Raw genomic sequence first — 26,132 nt, forward strand, 5'->3', positions numbered from 1 at the left:
AAACAATTTTGTTTATGAAGTAAGCTTTCCCTATCAGCCTCTAGGCAGGAAGGTTGCTTGAGAAACACCTCTCAAAGGCACTGGCTGGCAGAACACAGATTGTTTCCAGTACTTTGTGTTTAAAACCATACAGGAACAGCATTTAGTTTCATTGATTATAAATAATTTTCATTTAGGGAGAAAATGTCTTTGCATCAAGACAATGGGAGCTAGTGTCTAAGAAGTCAGCAATATATCCTCTGTGAAAACCAGTCTTGGGCAGAAAGGACACAATCAGACAAAAAAAATGTTTGCAGGAGAGACTGAACAGTGTTAACTGGCTGGAGATCTCTGCCTTCGTATGGATATTCAAGGAAGAAAGATGTGTGGAGTCAAGGAAAGTGAGCATTGACAAGAACAGATAATGAGACCCAAGTCTACCAACTCCAGCTGAAGCCTGCCCTAGGCTGAAAAGAAGCATAAGGCAGAATTAGCACATGTTCGGAAATGGAGGTCACTTCAGCTGATTCTGCTAAGCATCCTCATCTCAGAAGACATCAATAAGGCTCAGAAGGCCCATATGAAGTCTGACATGTCTCTCTCCTAGATATGAAACCTCTGAGTAGGACAGGATCCTTCTGATAGGGTTATGTAGGTGACAACTAAATGCTCACTGTATGGAGCAAAGGTTCTCTTACAAAAGCTTCACACCATCACTGCTGCACCACTCCCAGCATGGGTACATTCAGCCAGCAGCACATTACCATATAATTTATTCCTGCAAGCTCTCAACTGCAAGAGGTCACAGAAGTCATGGTCCTACAAAAATAATACAAGACTGTGCCTTTGGCACAAGGGGGTATATTTGCTTTCCCCAGACAAGCCAAGGGATGTTGATTAGGCTGCAAGCTTTCCCAAGGACAACAGGTAGATTGGGCTTTTCCTATTCTGATTTTTTTAAAGACCTGAACTATACAAAACCTCAAAACTGATTTAACAAACAGGGGGTTTCTAAGTGCCCAAGAAAAGCTTTTAGATAAAGGTATTAATGTTCAGTGATTTGCAAAATACGGTTATTCTGACCTGCACTTCTGCAAGGGAGCTACACAGTATTCCAGCACTTGAAATTAAAAACAAACCAAGAAGACCCCAACAAACCTATCCCAAATCTATTGCAACATCTTATTAAAAAAGGCTGAGAGTTGTGAATGCAAAAGAAAACCTACCATGCCTGAAGGACAACCCAGCCCTTCCCACTTCTACAGATCCAGCACGAGGCAGGTAGCATCCTCCTGCCAGCTCTGCAGCCTCAATAAATACTGCCCTGTGAGAACAACAGTTCTAGTTGGAGACTCACTGATTAGAAAATGCACAAAGCACCTGTTGCCATGCATGGCTCACACACACGTGCTACCACGTACAGAAGTAGCCTGCAGATGAAGCCCATCTGCAAACCCTGGTTTTGATTCTAGTCTCAGCTTTCTCGGTCTTCTGGATGGCTCAAGACAGATAGCAGCATTTGTTTCTCCCTTACAGTGGTAGGAGCAATAGCCTCTGGCCTTACAAAAGTGTTACCAGTAATGACATCTCAGATATTCCCTCACTGAAGTCAAAATTCAACATAAACTCACAAGCCACTGTGAGCTCAGTTTGATTTTCCTGGCCCAGACTCTACCTGAAGATTTAATGGTAAGAAACAAGTATTTTCCTTATGAAGAAGTACATGGGAAATAGAAGTAATGGACTGAAGAGCTTTGAAAAAGCATTATTGTGTTCTGGGTTAATCAGGGCCATACAGTTTGGTACAAAATTAATCATCTAGGACTGCAGCAATAAAGTAACACTTGGAGGCTGCATCTCTGCTTGGCATAGGCCCAGGCAAGCACACTAATTCAGACTGCTCAAAAACCATGGGGAAGAAACAGAAATAGTCATGTTCCCTACCCAAGTGCCTCTGGCATTCTCTCCATCACACCAAACAAGGAGACACAATACCTCACATCACAACTTTGCTGGATTTAGTGCAGGTACAAAACATCTTTTCTGTGCTCTTTCAGTCATGTGGGAACTAAGAGTTTCATTACAATAACATAGCAAATCTCTCTCATAATTACCTTTATTTGCTCTTAGGTTTTGTTCCCAAAAGGCACACTAGATACTAAAATAGATAAGAATGGTCTAAAATAAAACATTAACTCTTACTAATTTTCTCATTGACAGTGCAACAAATGCAAACTGAAGCTAAACAGTAATGACTTCTGTAAAATTTCTAGTAAATTAATACTGGTGCTATTACTTGTTATTAACTCTAGATTAGCTTTAACTTGTGGTATGGGCAGGTGTACTTCTCACCCAAAATATATCAAACTTGGACATGCTCTGTTTCCTATTAATGTCATCTCTCAGAGCTGCGGGCACACACAGACTGTAGGCATGTCACACACTGAACAAGGCACTGCATGCTTCTCAGGTTCAGGCAGCCACTGCACAAGGGTAGGGAAGGGATGAGAAGGGGAAAAAAACACTTTTGAGTCTCGCTGTGCCTCTTATCCCCTTTCAGCTCCACTGAAGATGCCAAAAGGCCCTTGCCTTTGCATGTCAGGGACATCAGGAGGATGAGACTGCTCTGTTATCTTACTGGTAACAAAATATTTGGAAGCAGAGAAGAGAGGAGTATTCCTGCCTTCCTCCTCTCTTCTCATCATGATCACGACTAGACATAGGCTGGTCCCAGCTCTACACAGTAATTTAAAATCAATATAATCACAGTGAACTTTGTCACCTCTGCTTCAGCTGAGCAGGTTTTTCATTTGGGTCCCTTGCCATTTTTCTCCCTGAAAATAAGTTCTTCAGTTTCTCGTCTGCCTCAAATGAAATAAAGCCATCCTTGGCTTCAACACAGCACGTAAGCAGTCCCTCAAGAAATGCAAGACAGAGCAAACTTCCATCCTCTGGACATCTCTACATTCAAACATAAAGATTTCTGTTAAAATATTTAGGACTCAAATATTTATATCCAGTCAATTAAATTGAGCATTACCTTCCCTCCAGGGAATTCTTACTCTCCCTCAGCAGACAGGACCAATCACATTTCCTATACTTACTAATAAGACAGCAATGCCTAAGGCTATAAAGAAATCCTTCCCACTAGATGCAGAGACCTTGGAAGCAAACATACAAATCTAGTATAAAAAGAATATATAAAGATCTTGTTGCCAGCCAACACAAATGACCCAAGGAGCTTACAGTATAAGCTCCAACAGACAGTAAAATGTGTGGGGAAAAAAGGTGAACAAAAGACATCTTCCACAGATGTACCTCCACTCTGGAATACAGGGAGTTGGCAAGTCTGACAGGCTATAGAGTAATGCCCCAAGAAAGGAACATTTACTAGTGCCAGAAGATCTTACCACTGGAGCATCACTGTAGGTCCTAGTGGGAGGATTTACAGCCAGCATTTTGTACAGAAGAAATCACCAGCTAGACTTTGTTAATTGTGTTATCATGCTCACTAATTCATGTCTCTCCTACAGCAAAACCTTTTTATTACAGAATTTCAAAAACCAATACTTGAATTTTAAACTTTAATACGAACTTACATTTTAAAACATTAAATTACCTAGCGAAGCAGACACGAATGTGAAAAAAGGCCATTTCCTTCATCATTTCATTAAATTTGAAAGTACTTCTTTATTTTAATAAGTCAAGATGTCCATATACCAGGAAATTAACATCAAAGAATGTTAAATATGCCCAGTATCACTTAAAAGCCTATGGAATATTATGCATTTTCAAAAATAGCATAACTCAGCAAAACTACTTTCCCAGCAGTTACTTTTTATTACAGTTTCCAATAGTACTTTGGGGGAAAAAAAGATGAACATATTTAATGTACTCTGCACACCAGTTCATACAGAAATCATAAGATGCAATGTTGAATCCCATGTCCAGGCACCACAACACAACCATCTTCCCTAATTTATGGTCCTCTGTTAAGGCCAAATAGGTGGCTGTCTAACATGCACTCTTCTAAGGACTTCTGTGCAGACCTCCTTCACTGTCACATATCACCAAAACCACAGAAGGCCTTGATGAAACAACACCATCAGAAAGACAAACTTCAACATCTGAACAGTTATACACAGCACAACAGGACAGAATTGTGAGTAGTATTTTGACCACTCAAACTACCCAGACATCCTCCAGTATTAAGAACTGATCTGCTGAAATTACAGGGACTTCCATGCAGAAGCAAGACTTGAACTGGCAGGTATTCTAAAAATCTACTCACGAGAGCTTGCGCTTTTGAATAGGGGCCCATAATGGATTAGCCTACTTTCCCAAGGAAACAGGCTTATGGATTTTGAGCCTCCTATTGCGTCTGGTCTTCCAATTCCCCTTCCCTCCCCCTACACTTTGGAACCTGGTGGCTAACTGATCAGGTCTAAGAGAAGTGGGTGATACACAACACCACCAGTTTTCTGGAGCACAAGTATCTACACAGGGAACTCAGGCAGGAAGCACTACTGAAGGGGCACTTCTGAAACCCAAAGCTTCTTAGACATTGGAGACTTTTACAGGAGTACAAAGCTCTTAGCTGTGCATAGAGCTACACAGTTCTGGGATTTTTAACAGCAGAGAAAGGAAGGCTCTTAGTACCTTCTCCAGCTCATAGTCCTCACCTCATTACACCCTGCTTCAGCCACTCATGCATTTAATACTAAGCCATTTCTCAGATGGCTTGTACAAATTTAAAGACAGAGGTAACTCTTCTGTGTTTGCACTGAGAGCAATTAAGTCCTGCTGACATCTGGGGAGCTCTTGTGCAATATGAACAGGAACTGAGCTACATACACCAAACCCTTCTTTACAGAAGTCACATCCAACTCTCTTCACAAGCTTCACGTTGCAAATCCCCTTCATGAGAGATCAGCATGTGATTATACTGCATCATGCACATAAGTGTCTCAATTTCAAGTCTCCAGCAACAGAAATATAAATTACAAACCTGATCTGAAGTGCCACTGAAGCTTCCAAGTTAGAATCTATCTGAAAAGTTCACGTCACGTCTGGTTAGGAGCAGACTAGCATCTGGCATGTAAAACAGCTCTTTATATCCCAAGGGGCCAGAAAGCTTCAGCAGCAGCCTGAGACACACCACCACACCTCGGGAGCCAAAGACAGCATGTAATACTGAACATGAAGTGATCTATTTAAACTCTCCATGACTTCACTGCCATCATTACCTCAGGGTAAGTCTTATTTCTGTACTTGACAATAACATTCACACAAACACAAAGAACAATTCAGTTCTGAGAGCATCCATTTACCAGTTTGTTTGTACAGGAGCTCATCACATGGGACTGACCCTAGTGCTGAAGATGAAGGTCCAGATGATGTGAAATACAGCAAATGAGTCATGAGAGGTCCTGATCCAGCACGGTGCAAAGCACATGACTGACATTTATGGGACCTTCATCACCACAGTTAATAGCTGTGAGTGTATTACAGGTGAGCTGAGAAAGAGACAGGAGACATTTGTTTCACTGTTCCACACAGGAAAAGCAACAGAAACTGCAGTCCACATGCCAATACTCATTACCTTCAGGCATTCAATTGTAGGGACATTTCCTCTTTTGCTCATTTCTGAGGAAATTTATATGCTAAGACAGTTTGTAAAGTCTCAGAAGTGAGTCAGTAATCAAGAAGCCCATGTGAAACATGTCCCTCCTGAGCTTTCTGGCAGCCGAACAACTTACATGTTGGCCTGAATGCTCTCATTTACAGCAAGGTAAAAAAAAGCAGTACAGACCAGCTTCAGAAACCCCAGTTCACCCCTGTGCTCAGCCACACTTGAGACACAGCACCGAGCCTCTCTGTGCCATTCTGGTCTTTACAACAGTGATCACAACATGCTAGAATTGATGTGTATCAGTGTACATGACTGCAAGGCTGTAACCCCACAGCAGTGTGAGGCAAACGTGCCTGAAATATGACTGCATGCAAAGAGAAGAGTAAGCAAAGGAAAGGTTTACTTCAGCCACAGGTAGAACAGACTGGCTTAGGTTAAACTTGCCAGTAGTGTTTGGAAGATGACAGGAAGGATTTTGTTTGAGATAAGACAGAAGGCCTAAAATTCATGGCTGTGAAGACTCCTTTAGTGGAAGAACTGCTTCCTGGTCAAGTCAGTCCACCTAAGTATTTTTGAAGGAGTTGCATGTCTCAGAAGTCCCTCACCCTACTGAAGGTTCAAACATAAGGATTCCAAGTCAGTGATGCTCACCAGTCCTTACTATGACAGCTCAAGTTGGAATCTTCGTATCTTTTCAACAGGAACATAGGGTTTCTAATCCTTTATGAACAGAATCAGTCATCTCACTGTCCTTATCATCCCATTATCATCAGCAGCCTGCAGTCCCACTCACCTCGCAACTTGGCAGTGTCAAGAGATGGGAGTAGGTGGGAACACATACTAAGGAAACATCCATTCAGGGTTCAACTGAATTAAACCCACTTGCTTTCCCAGTTTTATAAAAACAGAAGCCTAAGACTTAGGTTCTCAGTACAGCTTGACATTACTTTTACACCACAGAGCGACATACCTCTCCAGTAAATCATCCCAGTGCCAACAGCCTCCCCCAGATAGGAAGGCTACAGAGACAGCCCTTAAGAGTTCAGAGGAGAGTTTAAAACATTTCCAGAAAATCACTCAAGTGCTGTTTAAAGATGTAATTTATATGCACAGCCCCGCATGCCATTGCAGGATTTCATATTTATTTAATTTGATGGTTAAAAGTGTGCCCAGCTGACTCTGGGCACAGGAACTCTTTAATAGAAAACTTTGTAATTTAGAGCCAAACGTTCACAGCATTGAATAGGAAAAGAATGTCTTATGACTCAAGCCCAACACTGTCCCAACCCCTGTAGAAAAAACTGAGAGCACCAAATAGAGCGAGAGCTTTGACAAAGCAGCACAGCTCAGTTTGCTGCTGGATGAAGAATTAAGCTCCACAGCTGGACCACCTCCACAAAGGCCTCCTGTCAGCTTACAAGCTTCACTATACCTGTGCTACCAAGATGGTGTCCCCTAAGAAGAGGCAGTCTCCAAGGCAACCAAGATCTCTTCAGTTAGCATTTGATGAGGTTGGATGTGTGGCATTTCCAACTCTGCTGTATGCTGCCTAGGGTATATCAAACTGCCCTGTCCTTCAGTTCCCACTACACAAACACTCCTACCTCAGACATATCATGAGAATCAGAATACCCTCAACTGCCAAGTACTCATGCTGCTGTACCAAAAACCACCTCAAAACACCCAAAGATGAGACTCTCTTTAATTCTGCTTTTCCCTAATAGGGATGTGACATTCAACACAGAAGAAATGCATGGCATCTCCATCCACCTACAAGGTGCTGGTGGCCGTGCCCTGCCAGCACCCAGCAGCCCACTGTGGCACTGCCTCTGCTCACGCTTCCCTTGCAAGGGAACCCAGCAGGGCAGACATATTCCTTTGACAGGGAGGGGCTGCTTTCTCAAGACTCATAATGATTTAAAACTGCAAGTCTTCAATGCCACGTTCTGCAAGATGAAGATACTTCCTGGGAATCAGGAGAGATGGGACAATTCCTGGGACAGAGATACTGAGAAGATCATCTTCTCAACAGTGACTGGAATGACACAAAGCAGCCATCTGATATTGCAAAACACAGTAGATATAATTCTACATCTACTGCATCAACTGCAGTACTGGCCTTGCTCAGGCTTTTCATACAAAGGCTTCACTTATATCCAGCAACTAGAATTCTGATTCATTCCTTGATTATTTCATGCTTGGACTATTGCAATAATGTTTGTGCCAAGCTACTTTTTTGTTTTTTTACCCACATACTACAAGGCTATTCAGAGCTTCCCTGCTTGCTTTGTTTCTCCCTGCAGTACCCATGCTGTTCGCATACTTTTTTCCCTATTGTTATTCTCTTATATGCAATCAGTTACATAGGAAACCAAGATTGGAAGTTCAGTGTATTACTGCAATCATTCAGGAACCTCAAGGCAACAGCAAACTCCAACCTTCTGTGTATTCTCTAGTCCATTTACTGAGCTTGTATCACAGCTGCTACCCAAACACTCCATCTTTCTTTTGTAAGTTTAAAATTCAGCCATTTCACATATTTCTATGTCTAAAGAGCCTGAAATATTTTATACCATTTCCTATTTTAATGCCTAAAAATCAGCTAAATTGACAACTTCTTGCTGCAATTCGGCACACTTTCCATTTCATGAAACAGTGCACTGGTTGTTATCATTCCAGAGGCTTTCGACAAATGTCCCAGTGTTCACATTGAAACAAAACGCAACAAAAAGCACAGTACACTTAAAGAAGTGATAGGTCCCCCCTCCCCAGCAAAAGTAGCTCTATGTGTTTCCTCATTTCAGCGTGGATAGCCAGAGCTGTGACTGTAGCAGTGCAAAGTAAAAACGCTTTGATGTAGTATTGGAACAACTGTATCTGAAGCTCTGAAGATTCCATCTAACATCTGCTGTAGTTATTTCATACTTTTGTGCTGTGGTAGGGAAAAACTTCATGAAAGAATGGAAGTTGAGGGAATGTCTCATTCTTTGCTCCGCTTACATTTGAGCTTCTCAAAGCTGTTCATCTGCCAATGGCCCATCTACTCAGAAGCAGCAAAGAAAAAAATCAGAGCATCTGATAACCACAGATTTGCTCTAATGTATTTAAGGTACAAAAACCAAATCAACTTCCTGAAAGAACCCTGCCAAAAAAAGAAAAAAAATAAAATAAAAGCAATTTCACCATAACTGTGTCCAACATTTACAAATTCAGTCAACCATTACATTATAGAGCAGACACGACACTGACTGTGACAGTACTTGGAATAAACTGTAAGCGTGGCACACATGAAAAGCAGGAAAGAAGAGAGAGTAAATAGTATTAATGGTATTCAATAAGGAAATCGTGTCTGTGTCTAAGTAGGAGCTAAATTACTATCTGAGGTTTTCTTAGCAGATTATTTAGAAACTTGCCAATAGATAAACAAAGTAAATGACACGACTCTCAATCAGAGCTGTGTTCCCCAGCAATATGGCTTAGTAAAAATGATACAGACTACTTGAACTGCTTTTGGCAAGGCTGACTCTCCTTAGAGGACTGCTAATGTTAAATGCTCAACACAAACGTGTGATTATGAATTTCTGATTCACGCTAGCTTATGGTTAGGAAGATATATGCTGTTCTCAGGGATAGGGACTTGAAAACTTGTTTCTTCGTTCTCTTAAGTAAAACAGAAGATAGTATTTTGTGTTTGTTACTTCACAATGCAGAATAGCTAATGACAGATAAAAAACATTCTCCTTGACATCCTCCTAGTACGTGCACATTTTGATACAGACTCTGCATACAAGGATGCACATCTGTAGAGTGCCTTGCTCATGGACATGGACACTCATGACCCAGTACCATCAGATACAAACAATCAAAGTATACAGATGGCATTTCCTCTTTATTTGAGAAAACACACAGCAGTATAGTACTAGAGCTGTGCACATTAAAAAACAGGGTTCATGCTCAGAGAGTAGCAGCAAATTCTCAAGCTGTGGTTTTCCATGTTTTAGGAAAGTGTGCAGCACTGATTTCTGAAACAACTGCTGCTCTAATGAGATTGCACATGTAAATGCATGCATCACAGCTGGTTTCAGCAGGGTTCAGTGAAGACTATCATTCATCTCTGATCAACACAAACGAAACATTCAAAGCTTAGTTTACTGATCAGATATTAATAGGCATATTTTTCAGTCTAGCTCCTCTTTAGAAAGTCAGTTTAGAAGACTGAGGAAAGGAGCCAGAACTTACTCATTATGGCCATCCTGCATTGAATGGAGATGAGTACTCTTACAGTGGAACTTTAACCACGCATACAGTATGCCAGAGCTTTGGTCAATATCAAGATTTATTATTCTGCGGGACAGAAAGAGTGAAATACTGACTGCAGCAAATAGGCCATTAGTTACCTCTCGGTTCAATAAGTCTTGATGCTTTCCTTACTATGTGCTGATTATTTCCTGTCCAATTCACATTAGCAGCTTATTTAATGAGAACAACCTAAGTAAAGAGAGAGAAATTCGCACATATACAAAGAACATCAGCAAGTTACATTTCATCACAGTTAACATCATTTACTCACCTTTCAGGAAATAACCTTTACTGATCTTTCCTGTTTTAATTCTAGCAATGGCTTTTTGAGAGGAACACTCAATTCTTATATTCACCACCAATTATATTTTAAATAATAGGATCTTAAAGAACAGCAATATCTGCTTAAGTGTTGTAGGACAAAGCATTCACACACTGATAGTGTCCACTAGTGAGACAGCATGGCCATGATTCATATTCTTAATGGACACTTTTCCCCACTGAAAGGGTCATCCCTACTCCTGTGAAGCCTATTTTTCTTCTATTAACTTCTACTAATGTTCATGGTAGTTGCACAGAATCTTGCAAAGAAAAGATCCAACAATTTAGACAGAAAAACATCAGAAAGGACACACATAAAGAACAGAAGCATTGTAAGTAGTGCTAATAATTTCACACAAAAATGAGAGATCAAAGGTACAAAGAGGAAAGAGATGCCTTGAATACTCCATAAGATTAAAGAGCAAAACCAACTGTATGCATTTTCTACATAGGGTTCTCTTCACAAAGCCATAGTTGAACAAGTAAAAAGAATATGTATACATCCTTGGCCAGTGTCTGTTTTTTGTTCTCCAAGAGCCCAAATGGTTTTGAATACTTAAGAAGAGAGTACTCCTTGAATGAGTCAGCTTGCAGCACAAACACCCAGAGAGCCAGGTACACCAGTCCCACCAGTGCCAGCACCACAACTCAACTGGTAAACTCCAGCAACTAAAGCTCCACTGCCTATAATATCCTGCCCAAGGACTGTGGAGCCTCCCATTCCACACCAGTTGATCATATGTGTTAATACTGGGAAAATTTACACATCACAACTGTTATCTGAAGACTCACAGCTTCCCCAGTTTGAGGGACAGAGTAAGGAGCAGTGTCTTCCCAGAGCTTTTTCTGGCTTTCTGCAGTCTCAGACAATGATGCTCACTTAATTTCAGAACATAGCCAGATACAAGGCCCTTCAGAGCTACTATCATTTAAGATACAAACATCTGCATCAACATCTCATACTGTTATCTCATTCTGAAATCCTAATCCTCTCATTACCCATTTCTGGGGCTATTACAAGGCAAAGCAGGGTCTGCTTGGGTCACCAGCAAAGTGCTCTCCGCACTGACAGTTGCAACAGTTGACATTGAGAGGCATCTTTAAATGTCTGGAATATTACACTCTCTAAAGTAGCACACATCACACAAGGGAGGGCCAGCCAGAAAGCTCTGGATCTGGTAGACATTTCAACTGCATATTTCTGTAGGATTTCAGGTTCTATTTTGTGTTTGTTTAAACAGCTTTCATATTTACAAAAATACTTCCACACTTACAGCACCTGAAGCCCTGAAGTACTATTTGTTGCTATTACGGGTATTAGAAACACAGTGAGTTCTGTGGCAATTACAAGGATGTGCTAAAAATCACTTCAAACTTGTCCATTCAGTGGTTAGTCTAAACAGAAAGATTATTGTGCAAAGAAAAGACTGCACTGAAGCACATCAGGGATCCACACCTACTTCTGACAGTGCCTATTCCACATTCCTGTTACACTGCAACTAATGTGGCCAGTCACAATTTAGGAAGTCTTTGGCAAACTGTAAGACACAATCATGGAATAAATACTTGGCCAAAATATACACACACAGAGAAATCTCCCTAGAAATGTAGTGTGAGCTTCCTGAAAAACCCTAAAAAGAACATCTAGGAGATCACAGGCTCTGTTCAGTCTTGCAGTTCCTATTTAAAGACAAGTCACTCTTCCGTTTTCAGTGTTTGCTCACTTCTGAATTTGGTTTAAAGTGCTGCTAGTGTAGACTTAATGAAGTTTCTTCTGAAAGGCTGATTGTGTTTCCTTCTGTGTTTTTCACAGAACCCATTTAAAATGAGCCTTCTTCATTTAATTATCGGGTCTTTATTTTTGCGGGTTTTATTTCTGAATGGGAATAAATGTTACGGTCAGAATGGTGTCTGTAGACAACAGGCTTATTTTATAAGGCTTAAAAATCCTTTCCTTTACTATCAGACAGTGAAGCGGGAGCTCTGTGGTACTGCTCTGCAGCTTTGTCCAGGACACACACAGTATGGGCACTGGAGTCATAGTCACAGGGACATTATACAAATGTTACAGACACAACGGTAACCTGACTCCTGATCAATAACTATAATTTATCCTCTCTAAACACTTGTGCCTTAGAAAAGGCACATTACCAGGCAGTGGATGGTAATGCTATAGATTGCTTATGAAACCATGAAAATTCCCCAGAGATTAAACCAGCTCCTGAACCATCCATTCTCCACAAATGCACAGAGCAGCAGAAGGGTTTCCTACAGGCCACAGAGGATTTGCTCTTAAAGCACAGTGTAGGACAGATATATCTTGCAGAAGGTAAAGACTTGAGGGCTCCTTGCAATACAGCTGTGCCCTTTTTCCACCCCCAGGCAGGAAAACCACAGCTGGCTGTCTGCTTCCAGACCTCTCCACACCACCTCAGGATTTATTATAGAACATTCAAGTCCAAAAACACAAAAGTACTGCAAGCAGGCAGGCACAGCCGTAAACTCGAGGGGCCTCTGCTGCTATAAATCAGTGCAGATCAATGGAAATCAATATAAAGCCATAGTTCAGCCTAATGTAGGCCCAGCAGAGACATGGGCATGCTGGTCAATATTGGGGTTCAACAGACGGCTGTCCACTGAGGTCTGGCAGAAGCTGCTCTGGTCTAGTTTACTCCCATTGGCAAATTCCTTTAGAAGAAGCTTCAGATTCACCACACAGTCTAGCGTAACTTTCTTCACTGGCTGTAATTGCTGGGGCTGGGCCAGCAGATGTTGTACAACTAACCAGACGGGAGCTGGCCTAACCAAGTGAGGATAGGGAAGAGAAGCAGCCTTCCAGATAATGTCTGTAGAAGAGCTTGGAAACCATTGACAAGGCTAATTGCCTACTGCAGAGTAAAGTTTCTGCTCTCTGTAGGCTCATCTGATGTCAGCTTCCTAGTCACATCCAAAACCCTACCCATAGGACAAATGTTGTTAGCACATAAACTGCTTAGCCAAGCCCTGCTAAGGGTTCTTGGGACATATTCTGGGGAATGAAGAAGCAAGGAGAAAGAAACAGATAACATGATCATCCTCTTCACTGGGCTCGGCTAGAAACAAACATCTGTCTGGCATCTGGGCTCTGCTACCCACCATTTATTCCCATCTTCGACCTAAACACAGAAGCTTGGCATTTTCATTACCTCTGGTCCCTCAGTGAGCAAATAGGGAAAAAAGAAATTAGATAAGAAAGGCTGAACTGGCTGAAAGTCCCACATGGGGCTGGAAGGATCCAAGTGAGGAAAGAGAAACTCCTACATTCAAAAAGCCATGACAAAGCAGCAGCCTATAGAAACATCTAATTTCTTACAGAGCATGGGTTCCTCTCCCCACCTAATTGCTCATGTTAATTTCCTCCCCTCCTCAGGGAGATACTGGCTGTACTGAGCCTCCTGCAGGATACAGCAGCAACACTGGAAAATTCCTTTAGTAACTCTTTCCCAACACTCTACTTGCCTTTGCATTTTCCCTCTCAAACACAACCCAAAACATTGCCTGCATCTCAGGATTCACACTCAGCATATGGCCCTGCTTTCCTGCTCCCATGCCCTCTGTGTGGGGCTCAGTGGGGCAGAGGTGCTCCTCCTTGCAGGCACAGACACCAACATGGCTCAGGAGGACACCAGATCTCCATCCACTTCCAGGTTGGGCTTGTTGAGATGCAGTACAAACACAACCTATACAGTCAGAGCATGCAGTACCTAGGGCTGTTTGCCCACACCTGTATTTCATGTCACAAAACTTTTAGTGAAGACCCAAGTTCTGCAGCTGGAATACCTGGTCCCAAAATACGTTCCCTCCACATGGCATTCAGGTCACTGCTCTAATAGCAGCCTGACAAAGCATCCAGGTAACATAATATTACATCCTCTTCTGGTTTCTTGGCAAGTGCTAGTAAATATCTCATTTCCACCTTTTCCATCTCCTAACGTACTCCTTTTATCAGCAACAGTGACAAAAAGGTTCTAATTAGATAGCACTAATCAGGTAGAATCACATGTGATCGACAGCTGAGAAGTCACTATCTGTTCTCTGAAAAACAGATAGGCTATTTTCCTCCCAGAAGCAGATTTATCAATAGACAACAGGATGCAAAACCCAAAAGCGTAAGGTGTAATTACATATCAGGAATATATATTTTATGTTGACATAAATCTAAAAGGATTCATGGGTGGTAAAAGCTTTTATGGAGGGGTGAACAAGTTATGTTACTCATAAAGAAAGAACAACATCACAAAAACAGAATAAGGAAAATCGTCTATGCATAAACTGGTGTGTGGTGGGTCTGTTTGTTCTGGGAGTGTTCCCCCCTTTTTATTTTTAAACCAGGACTGGTAAAAAGAAATCCAGTAATTCAGGCATAGAGTTTTGACACATACAACAACAAAATAATTCCAATAGTGTTTTACCCTCTTTAAAAACGTTTTCATTTAACTACCCAAAATGAATATTTCAAACATTTTACAGTAACGAAAACAAACCTGCCAAGTGGCACTTGCAATATTTTACACAGGACAGCAAAGAGGAACAGGCCATTCATTCCTCATACAAATTTTCTGTCTATTTGCTTGTTTCCACTCTTCATGAATCTGGGCTCTTAAAATCTTAAGACGTTATTAAGCTGCAGTATGAAAGTATATCTTGTGGCAATATTTGTCCATCACAAAAAGTGGTCATCTGTCCCATATTACTAAAATCATTGGATCTTTTACTTGTGGGACCTCATTTGCAAATGAGATCATAGAATCACAGAATCATAGAATAGGTAGGGTTGGAAAGGACCTTAAGCTCATCCAGTTCCAACCCCCCTGCCATGGGCAGGGACACCTCACACTAAACCATATCACCTGAGGCTTCATCCAACCTGGCCTTGAACACTGGTAGCTTGTATTTTGTGATGTAACAGAGAAAACTTGTCACATCTGACGGTTTGTTTATTAATGGAAAAAACCTCTAAGCTCACCTGTAATCATTCATTTCCAATGAGCTTTATAGCCTGCATAAAAGAGGGGAGTTGGCAGTCAAAAAACAACATTCGCCTGTTTATCTGGTATCAGTATTCAGGCTTCTTAGAATGTAGTATTTTTCCTTCAGTTAAAACCAGGCCTGCACAACATTCCTCTTGGACAAGCACCAAACGTTTGAAATGCACCTCAGAACTTCCAAAATAGCACACACAAACTCATTATGATGCTCAAAATCTTCATAAAAGCTTTCTAGATATTAGATATTTTTCCAGAGCCAACATAACCATTAATAAACCCAACAACTTGAAATCATGTTAACAACTTCAAATACAGACCTGATACTCTCTAGACCTGAGCCAACTGTCAAACCATACAAAGACATCATTCTGAAGGATATTTTGATTTGGGGAATTTAAAAATTGAGCAGATACATCAAGTTTTCCATAAGACTCCTTTTATGAGCAGTAGGACAAACAACAAAGCACCTGCCAACATCCTACATTCTCAGCATCACAACCTAGTGCGATGCTGCACAGACATGTCTCAATATCATCATTATACACTACCAGGAAAACACATGCACACATACAGGTAATTGTAAAATACATATATTATTTTTACCTGGATGTATTATATGGGTTCTTAGTCTTCCTAGAACCTTGACAAAGTAAGCAAAGGGTGAGCTTGGGAATGCACTGACTGGACAGGGAGAATATGGAAAAGTTTGTGGGAATAATCCTTTTAAAGGCTGAATTAAAAAACTTAAAGATGACAGAGAGGGAGCAGAGTTATAAGGCAATTCCTATAGGTAAATGCAGGAACACAAGAAAGGAGAGGATGTGTGTAGAGGGAGTTTGTAGGAAGTTAGCAGAAGAAAATACATTGTAAAACTAATTTAAGCTATTTCTAAGCATAGCAGTAACGAGAAGCAAGCAAACAAGTTGATTTGGAACATGTTTCAAGTTTCAGTCCTCCGAAGAAGTCAACTCACCCGAGTATGCCCAGTAAGGATCCCCTGAAGCTTTTCGCCTCCGTATCTGCACAGAACTACCATGTCTGTTTTCATGCAGAGAGCCAACATAACCTTCAGTCAGAGCTGTGAAGGGAAGAAGTAGAGATCATTAGGAATGTGATATTTACTCCTTGGAGTTTCCATTGCGAAGCTTAAATCTTTCCTAAGCAAAAACTACAGACTTTGCATTGCTTAAAAAAAAAAAATTAATAGATATGTTCGTCACCTGTGAAAACCCATCACTCAAAGATGATTCACAGCAGAGAGGACTGCTGTGCCATTACTCTGATCTGGCACGTGCACGCATAAATCCAGTAATTTCCATAAGGACATTCTAATATACACAAACAAACAATTATGAGCAATGACTTTTGACCAAACTTTGTCCGTCTAGACCCAAAAGGCACCTTACTTTGTTACTGACTGTCAAACTACCAGCTGTAATTCAATGCAGAAATTATTAAGATCCAGAAAAGAATGATGCAAACAGGTAGAATATGCTGCTAGTGTTAACCTGGTTATCATAACTGCACCTATTTTAAACCACATCTCAAAATCCCAAGTACAACAGTTACACTTAGGACCACATGAACCTCTTCCATGTACAGCCTTCACATCTTTGTAAAACTTCACAAACTAGAATGAACTAAACTCATCATCCAAACCAGAAAAGAATGCATCCTACACTGCATCCCAGGGTTTTCCTCTTATACATCAATATGTATTTGTTTTTCTGTAGAGAAATGCATAGCTTCCATGAAAACTTGCGCTGTTTGGGGATTTCGTGTGCAAATGTTGCTTGTTGCTCCTATGCATCTGATTGAGCCAAACTGGAGATGTGTGAATAAAATAAAATGTTAGTAGAAAGTCTGTACGAAATTCAAGTACCTTCCTCAGAGCACCAAAGCTAAAAACTTCTGTGCTATAATAAATGCACAATAAATGCAATGAACCAGTAAGCACCAACTGGCTCTGTGGAAATTTAATTCCAACTGATCCCAAACCACTTATTTGATCAGGAAGAAACTAGCTGTGTAATTCAAATTAAAACGTCAGGAAGCCACGTAAAGCACTGCTACCTGTATGGAGTCACGAAGCACTGAATTCCCTTCTATTCCCAGGTCAAGTACAACTGGGCTGAAACAAAGCTTGTAACAGGACTTCATGGAATGGCATGCACCAGTAACTCAGGATTTGGCTTCATTTCCCTTTAGAAAAGCTTCTGGGTGGCATCTCCTTTGTACCACAGCAGCTGTGTCAGAGGGCTGTCACCCTAAGCAGCTCTATAGACAATCTTCACTCTGCAGTGTGGATAATGGGTTTCTACAGATTATGGAATCCTGAAGTGGTAGGAAAAGTCATGCAATCTCAGGAAAGCCATTACAGGTTTGCCCCTGCCAAATTTTCTCTTGTACGAGCAAAGGTACTAATTGTGAAATTTATTATGAGCCTCTGATTCGAATGACTTTTCCAAGAATTAGAATTCCTTGGCAACTCTCTAAATGCTAATTCACTCCAGGCTGCAAACTAGAAATGCTGGAACGCATCATGCTACCAGGGTTTGCAGGCAACGCTATAGCACATTTTTTCATCCTCTGATTTACACTAATATATCTACCAGTTTGGGAGGCAACAGGTGCTCAATAGGAAATAACAGGTAACGGATATGGAGACCTAAACCTTCTTGAATGAAAAACACCCAAAACCAAATAAAAATGAGAAAATCTGAGCTAAGATCAGAAACCATAAAATCCCAAGGAAGGGAACACAGAAATAACTGGGTGGGTGGCTGGGAAGGTTATCAGAAAAAGTGGTGTGATTATTCACATAAAAATCACATGTGCTGAGAAACAAACCTAAGGTCCCTCCTTATCACAATATGAAAGACAACAGTAGCTTTCTTCCATGCATCCTCCTCATAGAGGAAGAAAATAGTTGTGGGGTTTTGCTACCCAGAGAAGGACAGAATCTTAGTTCTGCAGGCAGAACAAAGATTTTACCCTGCCTCATCCAAGGAATAAGGTACTTTAGCAGGAGCTCAGTGAGCTCCTCTGTGTGCTTACCATTAGAAGAAACTATATCTAAATAATCTATATGGTTGAAGGCAAAAAGGCTCCGAGTCAGCACAAAACATCTGAAGTTTTAAAACCCTTTGTACTTCTAGTTTGAACCATCAAAAAGCCACATGGCAACCATGGTATGACTATGAATCATGTCATTGATTTCCAGTATCCTCTGTGCAGAAAACTAAATTATGCAAATCCAAGCTTTTATTAATGCCTAACTTTAATGAAAAACTGAATATTTGCTTCAGTCAGCATCTTAATTATGCAATTAAAAACCTGACATCCTTGTCAAAATATGCACTTTCAGTTTTCTGCATAGACACTCAATAGATTTGTACATTTATCTATACCAATAAATGGTGAAGAGCCACACTGTACACAGATTTATTTCCACCAAAAAGGATGTTACAAACCAAGAGGAGAGCTCAAGTATTTGTCAAGAGAACTGTGGGAAGGAACCTGCTGGCTGTACCAGTAAATACCTTCTGTAGTACTGAGAAAGAAACAAATTGGAACATCCTGTTCTAAGTAAAATCTTGCACCACTGTTGGGCAGCCCAACATTAATGTCAATAGCCCCCTAACAAACGTGCAATAATTCAGTAGTCATTAGCAATTCAGAGAAAACATATGCTTATTGGAGTGCTGCAGCAACTCTGAGAAAAGGATGATAGGTCAAGATCTCTGGTCATGCTGTGAACTGGAAAGCTAACAGTCTATCTCCATCAAAAATCATGACACCACCTTCTTCCCTAAGCTGGCTCAGTTTTCCTGTCCGTGGTGAGGCCATACATTTGTGTGGGGCCACACAAACACTCTGAGAAAACACTAAGAACAAGTAGCTATTGTTGGCAATATCTTTGACTGGTAAAGTCATCAGGAAACCAGGCACAATCTCATGGTGCTTTTGTTCTGCAGTGTCAACTGGGGTCAAGGGACTCCAGAAGAAGTACAAGGTTCAGAACATAGCATACAGTGGCTTTTCAGATAAAGGTCTGGAAGAGCCAAAGCATTAAAGTAATTTCAAAGAACAAAGTGCTTCATGTATCAAAACCATCTTATGTTTCAGGCAGAATCATTACTTCCGTTAGATTTGAGGGGGGGGATTGGGAATGTATCTTCCAACCAAAATAACACAACACCAGCAGCCAAAGTTTAATGGGCATCTCAGTGTTGCTGAATTTGCTTCCTTCACTGAAAACATTTTGCTCACCTCCAGCCAGTAGAGTGCACTTATTTTGTGTGAAATGCTGCAATTCTACAGTTTCAAGGCACTTGAACTCAACAGACATCTTCCAGTGTTTCCAACATCCAAATAAGTTTTGGAGGAAACATTTAAGGAAGTTAAAGTTATACAAGCACCAGTCACTACAGTTTTCCACAAGTCCCTTTCAGCCGGGAGACAGTTAACTGCTCAAGAACAAGGAGCAGCCAAGTGGTTTCCTGCTCCACTCCTTCAATAACTGGATGCTGGAGAAAAGCCAGCAATTGACAGGCTGGTCTGGCACAGTGCAAACATGGGGAAGCTCCTCTCTTCTGGAAGCCCTGGAAAAGTTGGGGAAGTGAAAATCAGGACAATGGGAGAGGCAGGATCATGCTCCAGGAAGGCTCAAAATGGGACAAATTAGAGGGGTGGGCTGGATTACAGGTACACACACACAGAGCAGGAGGCAGCAAGAAGGGACAGCAGTAGCCCTTGCCCTACAGGGTTTCATTTAATACATCACACCAGTGCTGATGACAGAGGAGTAATGAATACTATAATATATGGTCTGAGACTTGCAGATCATGATTAAAAGAGAAGGGACCAATCTTACACTCAGATACACAAGCGTGAAATTAAATCCTGATCAACTCCTCTGGCTGCTGGTACAGCGTTGGTCCCTATGGAGTGCAACACGTGCAGTCAATCGAGTTTGTGCTGTGCCTACCAGAACTGCTGCTGCAAAGAAGAGAGCATCCTTCAAAGCTAACATGTAGAAATCTCTTACACACAATTTCATATAATTTTAATCGGTCCTGAACACTACATGATTTCAGATGATGTGGTAAATGAATCAGCCCATGCCGCAGATCTGCAGACAGCAAAAGCAATGTAATGCTGGGATACGCCTTAGCATTCTGATCAGCCTTCCATTCACTCTGTCTCAACATATTAACTTTCCAATAAAAATTATTTGATAAGTACCCTCAAAGGTATGATAAGGTAATTCCTGCCTGAATACCTTACTGGTATTCATAGTTCACATGAAAACACAAAATTTTATCCTCAATCTACCTTAAATATAAAGCTATTATACCATTCAGAGAGATTATACCCTTGGCATTAGTGTTTAAAAGGTATCAAGCCATCAGCTATGTTAGAAAAATCCTTTAAGGTCAATACTTAATGTCTGAATGGTGAAATCATTAGTTATGATGGTAGATTAACCAGATTGCGTGCCAAACTCAGATTCTTTTAAGCCTTTTTTGAAGACAAGAGTTGCACAGAGATCTGTTCTCAGTTGTTCTGATTAAAACAGTACAAAGTCAAAGGTACACACACTGCCCATCTCATAATCATTCCTTGCCACTCACGCCACAGTGGACCACACTAGCAACCAAATCAGTTTTAGTCCTAGTCCTAGATGGGGACACACTTTTTAACTGATGTGGTTCAACCAAGTGCTGCTGCTGGAAAACAAGCCAGCATTTGGAAAGAAGAGATATGACCACTGGAATCCAGAGTAATGTCACACTATGCAAACACTTAAAGCAGGTGGGTTAAAAAATAAGATCCTGTTAGCGTGTAGCAAAAGAACCCATTAACAGAAGGTTAGCAGTTAGTTCTGTACCAAATCAATGCCTGTAAATGGAAACTTCTCAAACCAAGAAAGCCCCTATTTTCTTGCAGGACTGCACAACACTGCATTTTAAAAGGAGGAGGGGGACACAGACACATTACCCGAAGGGCTTTCATATCATCTCTTAAATGGGGTTTAAGGGATCAGTGAGCCAAGACACACAGCCATCTGCAAGCTTCAAGCAAGCCTCATGGAAAAAAAGCAGCAGCTTCATCTAGGTGCATTTACTGTATTTTCAATTGGACTGTGCTAAAGAGAAGCAGATAAGCTGAAGACACTGAAGTGCTATGCACTGCAACACACGCTCTGCTGGAAACAGTTTAGGCTTCTGGGCATTTTCTTAGAATAAGTGCTGTCAAAAGGGCCAGAAGTGAGAAAGAGAGGAGGGGGGGGGGTGAAACCCAGACCCTGATAGGAAATTTATAATACTAAACAATTAAAATAAATAGTGGTTAAATCCATCTCTCTAAGCTCTTTCACAGACCACTTCCTAAACAAAACTAGGCTATTTGCCTTAAATATTTTACCACCCTTTGACAGCAAATAAATCTAGAAATATTTCAGACACAGCTAATCCATTTTGATAGTGCATTACTTTTAAACAGACACTTCAGCCACGGATTTCCATATTTTGCAGATTATTTTATATCTTGCCAAAGAAGGATGAAAGTTAAAGCAACATATGGTGGTCAGACAGCATCAACAAATTATATTCTGAATGAGATTTCTTCCTTTGATTATGCTGCAGAGATTTCTTCTGATTATCAGATAAAGACAAAATCTATTCTCCTATGAATGCATATGCAATTTTTACAGCTTTCCATTAATATAATATGGGGTTACAAATAAGCTTCTCGTAAGTGAAATAACAGACGCCCAGATGCTGAATCTGCCGTATCCCTTTCCCAGATGACAGTCACCCAAGCAGCCCCTTAATTCCACAACTCTATTCCTAAAAATGACATGGGGACTTTCCACCCCATTCACTCTCTGTTGTTCACGTGTCCAACAAATGATGTGGCAACACCGCAAACCCTCAGAACAAGAACATAAGTGAGGAGCACAGCAGGCATTTACAGGAGCTAACCAGCAGACTGCAATTTGAAGATGAAGAACGGTCCAGGGAACACACTGTCAAACTGTAGGGATTAAATTAACTAGTGGAATTAAAAGCCCTTATCCCAAACAAAAACACCCAGTCAGTAGGTGCATTAACCCTTGGTAACCTGTTGAGTTCAAAGCCAGCAACTTAGACATAATGAAATTTTCTATTGCTCCAATGCATCAATACAACCCAAGTCTCAAAGCACTGGGGCTGATGTAGACAAGCAATAGAAAACAGGTACTCAGTGCAGTTCTTTCAGAACATCGCAAGGGATAGAGTTTGAGGGTGACAGGAAAGTGTCCTCCCTCAGAACAAATCTTATTGGCAACCCAGCATAAGGACACACAAGTGTACCACAATACCCAGCGTTACCAGCATTTCTCCAGCAGAGCAAATGCCCTCCCAAGGAAAAGCAGTTTCCTCAGTCACAAGTTGCCATGAACCCTTCTCTCAGCCTGCCTGGTTTTACAAGCAAGGTTAGAAAGCTCATTAGCAAGACAGTGAGGGAACTTCAAGTTGCATTAATGATGCTCCATCAAGAGGACTCAGAAAAAGAAGCCTGGGAGGCCAGGAAGAGACAGATGCTGCTGCATGATTAGAAAGGGCTTGATTTTGTGTTTTCATGGCTTATACTCTGCTAGCATCAGCTGTGCAAGATATGACAGATAGGTGGTGAATTTGGACCAGCTGGTGAATTTGGACCACTGAAGTCAACTGGCATCACCTGCAGTGCTTCTGCTAGGAATGAGCAAAGTCAGCCAGATAACCTACAGTGCCAACAACTTCCATCTCAAGATAAACACACGCAAATTAAAACAACTGCAACATCACCCCTTCCAGGAGGACAGTGCCCTATAGCAGAACTTCTGGCAGAGCACCTGGGGCTAAGGGTTCTCAGACTGCAGTAAGTGAACTCAAATCTACCTATAGGTTAGTAACACCTCATGAAAAAAAGGAAGAAACCAGAAACCACCCCACTCTGTTATTTCTTCCACTGGGAAAGTGCAGAAATGGTGAGCACTAAAAAAACACCCAGACAACTGCACACATCCTCCACAACAGAGGGGTTCACACTGCTGACAGCATGTGATAGTGACAGCAAAAGAAACCAAGTCTGAGGACCCCAGCTCCAGGAACACTCATCCCCCATTACGGAGAACTGCAAACACATCAAACCCAACTGTGTTTGATCCAAACACACGGTAAAAACCATTATCCTACTGAACTGCTCCCCAACTCCTGCCTGCACCCAGGAATTCATTCCATTTACCTTTAAGATAAATTTTTCAAGCAGACTGGCATTCTGGGCTTCTAAGTTGAGATACCTTAAAGAAGACTAATACACATTAAATGGTAAAAGTTGCACTCCTTTTAGACACTTGTGATTTGGGTAGTCAGACAGAAAAATAATTGGGAGCACCTGAAAACTATAACCTTGAAAACTCTTGGTCTGTGCATCCTTCACAGTCAGTCTCCTGCTAACCATCATTATCTGCATTTCTTAAAAGGAAGAATCCTCATTGTTGTTCATCACCTTGCCATGCTGTACTTCACAAAGGTCCTGTCACCTCTGAATTTTATACATAACATTGCGTGATGCAGACACAGAAAGAAAACTTCAGAGCAGAGGTCCATAAGCAAGGCTGACTTCCACAGGAAAGCTAATGCTCTCTAACCCAGTGCTGCCTGAATCACAGCAGGTATTACGGAGAAAACAGATAAACTCGGTTCTCCGGTATCTAGGGGTAGCCTGGTCAGAGTGAACCATGGCAATGAAAACCCAGTTATCGGGGCAAAACAGCTGTTCACAGAGCCAGCTCCAACATCTGTGTGTTGTTTTCCTAAGGGAAGGCTTGAAGTCAAGCTTGGAAAAACTGAAATCCAGAAACACCACAGTGTATTTATGCAGAAGAGACCTGAATCTATCAGCACAGGCACACTGAGAAGGGATCATCTTGGTTTCTTCATCCATGTCGTGGTTTATGTATTATAATGCAAACTTGTATGTACAATGAATTAACCATACCTATAGGAGTTTAAACCTTAACAGATTTATAACAGGAACACCATGGCTGGAACCACCTCTCTCATCCTCAGGTGGCTGCAGCATACATAGTATTAAAAGAGCAGCCTCTGAATAGCAAATAAATGTGACCTTCATGGAGTACTTTCAATTCTTTGTTTAATGCAGCATCATACCAATTTTATTTCACTAAACCCAGTAACACCCACAAAACCACACAAACTCATGTAAAATCACCAGTCCCACCTCTATGCTCTGGAAGTAATCTGCCTGTATCCACTGCCAGTTTTTGTTGTGGTGCAGCCTCATTACATTTTCAAAACAGATTTCTCTAAATAACAGAACATGAAGTATCTTAGTAAAAAAACCCCATTTACTAGACTCATCCAAATAAACACAGCGAGGATGCTGTGATACTGACCTGCTCTGTGCATAACTTCTGTCCACCTGGGCTGCCCTCTTGTCAGACACTTTCCTACTTCCCCATAGGTAGCCTTCAATTTCATTTACTCATGTCAACCACCCCATTAAAGCCATCTTTGTGTTGTATCAGTAAAGACAAGCATGTATCTACACACAAGGGCCTTCTGTGCTAACCTTCAACAGTCTCCATCTAGAGATTCTGCACTTGTATTAAGATTATGCCAGATCTCTTCTGGAGAAGAATTCAGCATCAACACCGCATGGAGTCCTCACCCCAAGGCACCCCTTCAAACTCACCTGCCTCCAACATGGAAGGAGCAGCAAGCCCTTCATTCAGCAGGAAAAGCAGGGCACGGTGCCGATTTCATTCACATGGAGAACGGCGAGGCACTTTATGAAGCCAATGGAGCTGCTCCCACTGCATGGCATGAGATCAAACTTGCCCCATTATAAAGTCTTCAGAGACAGGGGCTCTGTCAGCTAATAAAAATCCCTCATTCTTTATATAAAATGATTTTTTTAACCCGTGTCCTTTGGCCCATTTAACAATTTATTGACTGTGGGAAATAAAGTGAGGCCACATGAATCTCTTCCTGGTTATTTGGTTCAGGCTCTCAAATTAATGCAGAAGGTGGAAAGCTCAATAAAGAACTATTTAAGAAAAGAAAGGAGAAATGCTCTAGTCCCACTGTGACATATCTTCCTCTCAGTTTGCAGTCAGGTCTCACCATCTATAGCTGCAGTCTCCTGGAGGAAAGATGGAAGGGCATAAACCAGCATGCTCCCCCAGATTGAGCAGAAATAACTTGAGATTTGTATCACTCTGCACTGAAACAGATCAGTAGAGCTCAGGTAGCCAGATTTAGTGCCTCCAGCATGTGACAGAAATTCCAGCCAGATCCACAAAAATTATTTTAGGATAAAACTTAAAAGCTGAGCAGAACAAAGCAAACAAGCATTCATTTTTATTTGTGTAGAAATGTATTTAATTTGGCTTCTGATCGACAAAACAGGCTTTTTTTAATCTTTTTTTTTTAGGCTGACAGCTTGTGTTACATACAGATTTTGTAGCAAAGGGTTTCATCCACATTTATTTCCCAAAATACAAATCTAAAGTGAAAACTGAGATAATAGAGATTTTTTGTGCTGACTGAACAAGTTTGTCACTCAGGGATATATGCCCCCAAAAACATGACCTACCATTTAAAGAACTCTCTCCTTTCCTTCCAAGATAGTTTCCATTGTTCAAAGGGGAAAAAGACACCATAAATACTATAGAGCTGATCTGTAACATGAGTCTAACTTCCACCTTTGCTGTGCAGTTTTACCATTACTTTTTCACCCAGGCAAGAAGTTTTCCTGGGTATTTCCCAGCAGGAGGGTCTGATGCTGTTTAGGATCCAAAAGTAATACTTGGTTCC

General features: G+C 41.2%; 1 protein-coding gene across 1 annotated transcript in view; it reads right to left on the reverse strand.

The window, feature by feature from the left end:
* PTPRG (protein tyrosine phosphatase receptor type G) overlaps positions 1-26,132 on the reverse strand; it is a 405,849-nt gene that overhangs the window by 301,037 nt on the left and 78,680 nt on the right. The window contains exon 3 of the mRNA XM_034065923.1: positions 16,232-16,336. Within this exon, the coding sequence (XP_033921814.1) occupies positions 16,232-16,336 (105 nt within the window). The remainder of the gene's footprint in view (positions 1-16,231; positions 16,337-26,132) is intronic.

Source organism: Melopsittacus undulatus, chromosome 9 (assembly GCF_012275295.1).
Source record: "Melopsittacus undulatus isolate bMelUnd1 chromosome 9, bMelUnd1.mat.Z, whole genome shotgun sequence".
In the NCBI taxonomy this organism is placed as follows: domain Eukaryota; kingdom Metazoa; phylum Chordata; class Aves; order Psittaciformes; family Psittaculidae; genus Melopsittacus; species Melopsittacus undulatus.